The sequence below is a fragment of the Penaeus monodon genome, chromosome 1 (assembly GCF_015228065.2).
Source record: "Penaeus monodon isolate SGIC_2016 chromosome 1, NSTDA_Pmon_1, whole genome shotgun sequence".
NCBI lineage: Eukaryota > Metazoa > Arthropoda > Malacostraca > Decapoda > Penaeidae > Penaeus > Penaeus monodon.
Window position 1 is genome coordinate 63,690,974 of NC_051386.1, and position 6,482 is coordinate 63,697,455.

The window sequence follows — 6,482 nt, forward strand, 5'->3', positions numbered from 1 at the left end:
TCATTCCACGTCTCTTTTAATTAACGAATTTTCGATCCCAAGTCCTTCATCTCGCCTCTCTCTCGCTATCTCAGCAAGAACACCCATCTCCAGCCAGCCTCAACGCTGCACGACGCTTAATTGAGAGGCTCTTTATAGGGTATACAGAGGGACGGATCTCTGAGCTCCCGGCTTGGTGTCGCGCTGGCATCGACCTCAGCAGGCATGTATATCACAGCATCATGAGTCGGTTCTGCCCTCCCAGGAACACGTCAGGTAGAGCGACCCCACTCGCATTGCATTCTTGTGATTGCATTGTCTGTAGATTGGATTTCCAGGGCTACGTGAAGCATCAGTTAAGCTATTAATTGCACTTCATTACTGTAAGATCTCTTGGCTTTTAGTTTGCAGTGATTAATAATGCTCATTCTGATGATCACTTGCCCGATCGACTCCAGAAATCTGGTGCTCCTCGTGAAAAGCCATATTTTTCTACCATAAATTAGTTGACTGAAAATAAATGAGCAGACACACACACACACACACACGCACACACACACACACACACACACACACACACACACACACACACACACACACACACACACACACACACACACACACACACACACACACACACACGCTCGCGCGCGCGCACACACATACATTCATACATACATGCATATATACGTGCATACATACATAAATACATTCATACATATATATCTATATATTCACACACACACACACATACACATATATATGTGTTTATGTACATAAATACATACATAGATATATATTATATATTTACACAAACACACACACACACACACACACAGACACAAACACACACACACACACACACAGACACACACACACTCACATATATATATCTTCTTTCGGCCACAGCAGATCATCATTTCCCAATTCATTCTATCCTCAGTCACTTCCTCTGTCACACCGACCTCTTGCATGTCGCTCCGCAGAACATGGCCAAACCACCTAAGTCTTTCCTCTCTTGCTTTTCCTCCTAAGTGTCCAACTTTAGCCGTCCCTCCTATGTAGTCGTTTCTAATCCTCTCATTCCTCGCCACTCCCACAGAAAATCTCTGGATCTTGAGCTCAGCAGTCCCTAGCTCTGCCTCCTGTCACTTCGTCAATGGGACGTTTCCAGGCCATTTAAATTGCCAGCCTCACCAATGCCTTATAAATTTTCCCTTTCACTTCAGCCGATATCCTTTGGTCACAAATCGCTTTTGACGCTTTTCTACATCCGTTCCACCCTGCCTGCACCCTCTTCTTCACTTCTTTGCTGCAATCCCCACGGACAGTTGCGCCTAGGTATTTTGAAGCATATACCTTTGTCACTTCTAGACTTTGCATCCTCACCTCTCCTCTATCAACCCCTTCATTTACACACATGTACTCCGTTTTGATCCTACTGACTTTCCTCCCTCTTTTCTCCAGTGCATTCCTCCATCTATCTAGCTTTCCCTTCTGTCTCCGTAGCTGCAGATGACTACATCATCCGCGATCATCGTCCAAGGTGATTCCTTTCTAATTTCATCCATCAGTATGTCCATCACCATTGCAAGCAAGACGGGCTCATCGCCGAACCTTGATGTAATCCTCTGCTTTGAAACCCTCTGTCACTCCCACCGCACATTTCACCTCTGTCTCACTTCCTGCATACATATCTTGCACCGCTCCTACGCACTTGTCTGCCACTTCAGACTTCCTCATACAATACCATACCTCTTCTCTTGGCACTCTGTCACAAGCTTTTTCTGAATCTACAAACACACAGTTCTTTCTGTCCCTCTTTATGGAGCCAAACTAGCTGGTCACTTTATTCATTATTTATTTACTACCTCATTTCTTAACCTAGCTTCCAGATTTCTTTCCCAAACCTTCATGTTATGACTAATAAGCTTTATTCTTCTGTAATTATAACAACTCTGTACATCGTCTTCCATCTCTTCGCCTTCCACGAACTTGTTAAACATTCTTCTTAAGAATCCTCCTGCCCTTTCTCCCAGACATTTCCATGCTTCTACTGGTCTTCTCTCTCCTTCATCTTCTCCATTCATCAACCCTTCGAAGTACTCCTTCCATCTTTTCAAAACACTGTCCTCACTGGTCAGTATGTTTCCATTTTTATCCTTCATCACTCTCGCTTGTATATCTTCCCCAGGTCGGTCCCTCGGTTTCGCCGGGCGGTTTAGGCCCTTCTCCTTCCTTTGAATCGGATGGATCGTACACTTCTCATACCCTCTGCTGTACACTTCTCATACCATATTTTATATAATATATATATATAATATATTTTAATATAATATATATATGTGTGTGTGTGTGTATATATATAAAATTATATATATATATATATATATATATATATATTATATATTTTATAATATATAAAATATATACATTATTTATATTTATATTTATAATATATACACACCAAAAAAATATAGACCCCACACATGTATGAAACATATATATGTCTATATTATACTATATAAATATATATATTATATATATATATATATATATATATAATATATATAATATATATATATTTAATTTATTAAAAAATAAATAAATATACAATCCAAAAACAAACAAAAAACACTAACAAAACATATAAATTGCAAAGAGATACACACATACACAAATCACACCAACCCCACACACAAAACACACGCAAAACACACACACTAACTCACACACACACATACACAAACACACACACCCCCACATACACACAATGATATACTCATATATGTTTTGTATATATTTATATATATAATACACGCACACCATACATACATACATACATAGACATAGTATAACATACATACAACATCCCACACAAAACACCCCACACACACAATTTATAAAATATATAAAAAATAAATAAATAAAATATTATATTATATATATAAAAATATAATATATATTTTATAATTATATATATATATATTATAAAATATATATATATAATATATATAAATATATATATATATATTATATATATATATATATAAATATATATACACATATACATATACATATACACACGCACACGTGTATATGCGTGTATGTGTGTGTGTGTGCGTGTGCATGTATGTGTGTGTGTGTGCATTTGTGTATGTGTGTATCTTTGCATGTGTATGTGTGTGTGTGTGTGGTGTGTGTGGTGTGTGTGGATTTACAAAAAGATAAGGAGACAAAGAGCCAGACAGACAGATTCAGTAAAGAGATGGATAATCAATATATCTGCAAAGACATAAAGAGAAACCCAGCAATCTAAGCACACAAACACACACACACACACACGCACACACACACACACACACGCACATACATCTAAACACACACATCCATAAAAAACACACAAAACCAAAAACCAAACTAAAAAAAAAAAAAAAAAAAACACAGCCATAAAAATAAATCACGTCTCCCCTCAAAAAAGGAAGGTCCACACACTCACACAAATAAACAAATAAATAAATAAACAAAAAAATGATAAAAGGGCCTAAAAAGGAAGAGCTGGAGAGCGGGAGAGCCGCCGGGCCTTCCGTGGCCCCTCGGCGCTGAGGCCAATTTACAGCGTTACATAATGGAGTCAGCTGTTGGCTCTGCGGCGGCGGTTGCGCGATTAGCATGCGCGGGATTGTGCGAATTGATTCATAAAGATATAGATGGCGGGGATTAAGCGTGGGGAAAGGGGAGGGGGGGGGGGAGGGGGGGACGGGGAGGAGGGGGAGGGAGGGGGAGGGGGGGGGGAGGAGGGGGAGGAGGGGGGGAAGGGGGGAGGGGGGGAGGGGGAGGGGGAGGGGGGGGAGGGAAGGAGGGAAGGAGGGGAGGAGGGGAGGAGGGGAGGAGGGGAGGAGGGAAGGAGGGGAGGAGGGGAGGAGGGAGGAGGGGAGGAGGGGAGGAGGGGAGGAGGGGAGTGAGGGATTTTGTATGGGTATTGATATATGGATATAGGTATATGTATGTGTATGTTTGTATGTCTTCATTTATTTATTTATTCATTTATTTATCTTTTTTTTTGGTGTGTGTGTGATGGAAATCTATCTGTGTCAAAGAAATGAAACTAAAGGAGATATAGATAGATTAGATAATAGGATAGCGAACGAGAGCGAGACAAAACGGAGATAGACAGAGACAGACAGAGACTGACAGACAGACAGTGACAATGATCCTCCTAAAAATCGCAACAACATCCCACTAGAATTTTCCTCAACCCTAAAAATAAATAAATGCATAAATACATAAAGAAAGAAAGGAAGAAAGAAGAAAAAGAACAGAGAGAACACGTGCAACGAACGAATGCAACGACTATGCAAAGAGGCCGAGTGGTATTTGCAAGGGAGATTAAAAGAATCTGCAACGTAAGAGAGCGTGGGATTTCTTGCCCGAGTGGATGTTGCAAGGAAGCGAATGATGTAATGATTATTTAAGAAAAAAAGAAAAGAAGAAAAGAAAATGTTTTTGGATGCAAATGATCTGGATTTACGTGGCGTGAGAAGATAAGGAAGGAAGATGCTGAAGGAGGTGGAAATGAAGTTAGAAGAAGAAGAAGAAGAAGAAGAAAAGAAGAAGGAGAAGGAGGAAGAGGAGCGGAAAGAAAAGGAAGAAGACAAAGAAAGAAGAAAAAGATGACTGTAGTTTTTTATTTATTTATTTATTTATTATTATTATTATTATATGATTATTATATTATTCATATTATATTATTATTATTTTTTATATTATTATATTATTATTATTATATTAGTTTATTATTATTATATTATTATTATTATCATATTATTATATTATTTGTATTATATTTTATATTATTTTATATTATTGTTATATATTATTTTATTATTATTATTATTATTATTATCATTATTATTATTATTATTATTATTATTATTTACAATGTTCTGCCACCAGTGAGTTACACAGCAAGAGCAAGTAAGCTCATCTGATTTCCCCATTCCTTGATTTTTCGTGAATTTTTTGTAATGCTTTCAAAGAATATGACAGGAAAAACCAGATGACTCATAAAGTAGTTACTTATTAAAAATCATCTTTTCTTAAATCATATAAATCTGTATGTCATAATTCCATTCTTCCTTAAGATGTAATGTCCTTGGGTGAGACATGTCTTACTTTGGAATGTTATACTGACAACACACCTTGTGGTTAACCTCTCTCTCTCTCTCTCTCTCTCTCTCTCTCTCTCTCTCTCCTCTCCCCGCACTCTCCCTCTCTCTCTCTTTCTCTCTCTACTCTCTCTCTCTCTCCTCTCTCTCTTCCTCTCTCTCCCTCTCTCTCTCTCTCTACTCCTCTCTTCTCTCTCTCTCTCTCTCTCTTATCTGTCTCTTCTCTCTCTCTCTCTCTCTTCTCTCTTCTTTCTCTCTCTCTCTCTCTCTCTCTCTCTCTCTCTCCTCCTCCTCCTCCTCTCTCTCTCTCCCCCTCCTCCCTCCTCTCTCTCTCTCTTTCTCCTCCTCTCTCTCTTTCTCCTCTTCTCTTCTCTCTCTCTCTCTCTCTCCCTCCCTCTCTCTCTCTCCCTCTCTCTCTCTCCCTCTCTCTCTCCTCTCTCTCTTTCTCTCCCTCTCAACTGAAGCTGTTATATGTCGAATAAATTGAATAATAATTGTTTGAACTATACTGAGATGCAGGGTACACTGATAACAGTATTTAGTACCCTGATGTATACACTACATTGCCAAAGCCACTCCAGGGAGGAAAAGGAGGAAGAAGGGGTGGAGGAGGAGGCGGAAGAGGAGGGAGGAGGAGGAGGAGGAGGAGGGGGAGAAAGAGGAAGAAGAAGAAGAGTAATATCAATGATGATAACAATAAGTAGAATAATAATGATAATAATGATAGGAGGTGGGGGAGGGAAGGAGGTGGGGTGGGAGGGAAGGAGGTGGGGGAGGGAAGGAGGTGGGGGGAGGAGGGTGGGGGGAGGGAGGAGTGGGGGGAGGGAAGGAGGTGGGGGGAGGGAAGGAGGTGGGGGGAGGGAAGGAGGTGGGGGGGAGGGAAGGAGGTGGGGGGGAGGGAAGGAGGTGGGGGGGAGGGAAGGAGGTGGGGGGGAGGGAAGGAGGTGGGGGGAGGGAAGGAGGTGGGGGGAAAAGGGTGGCTGGGATAAATGGATGGGATAGATGGAGGTGAGGATAACGAACGCAGGATAGGGGAGGTGAAGGATAGATTAGGAAAGAGAGGAGGATTGAGGGATGGAGGATGGATAAACGGGGTGAGGGAAAGGGAAGTATAACGGAGATTGTGGAGGATAGCGAAGGATATGGAAGGATAAGAGAGGTAATATAAATGAAGCGAAGGATGTGGGAGCCGAAGGATAAATTCAGAGAGGGAATGAGAAATGGACAAATAGGTTGAGGATAACGAAGGATTGTGGAAGGAAGAATGGATAAATACGGTGAAGATGACGAAGGTAACTGAGGGATAAAAAGGATGAAAGAAATTAGGTGAGGTAG

General features: G+C 40.5%; 1 protein-coding gene across 1 annotated transcript; it reads right to left on the reverse strand.

Moving 5' to 3' along the window:
* Positions 1–1,584: 1,584 nt before the first annotated feature.
* LOC119577470 lies at positions 1,585–2,147 on the reverse strand. The gene is made up of 2 exons (XM_037925077.1): positions 1,890–2,147; positions 1,585–1,800 (listed from the first exon to the last, which is right to left on the reverse strand). The coding sequence occupies exons 1-2, from the start codon at positions 2,145–2,147 to the stop codon at positions 1,585–1,587; spliced, it is 474 nt and encodes a 157-aa protein (XP_037781005.1).
* Between the last annotated feature and the right edge of the window lie 4,335 nt (positions 2,148–6,482).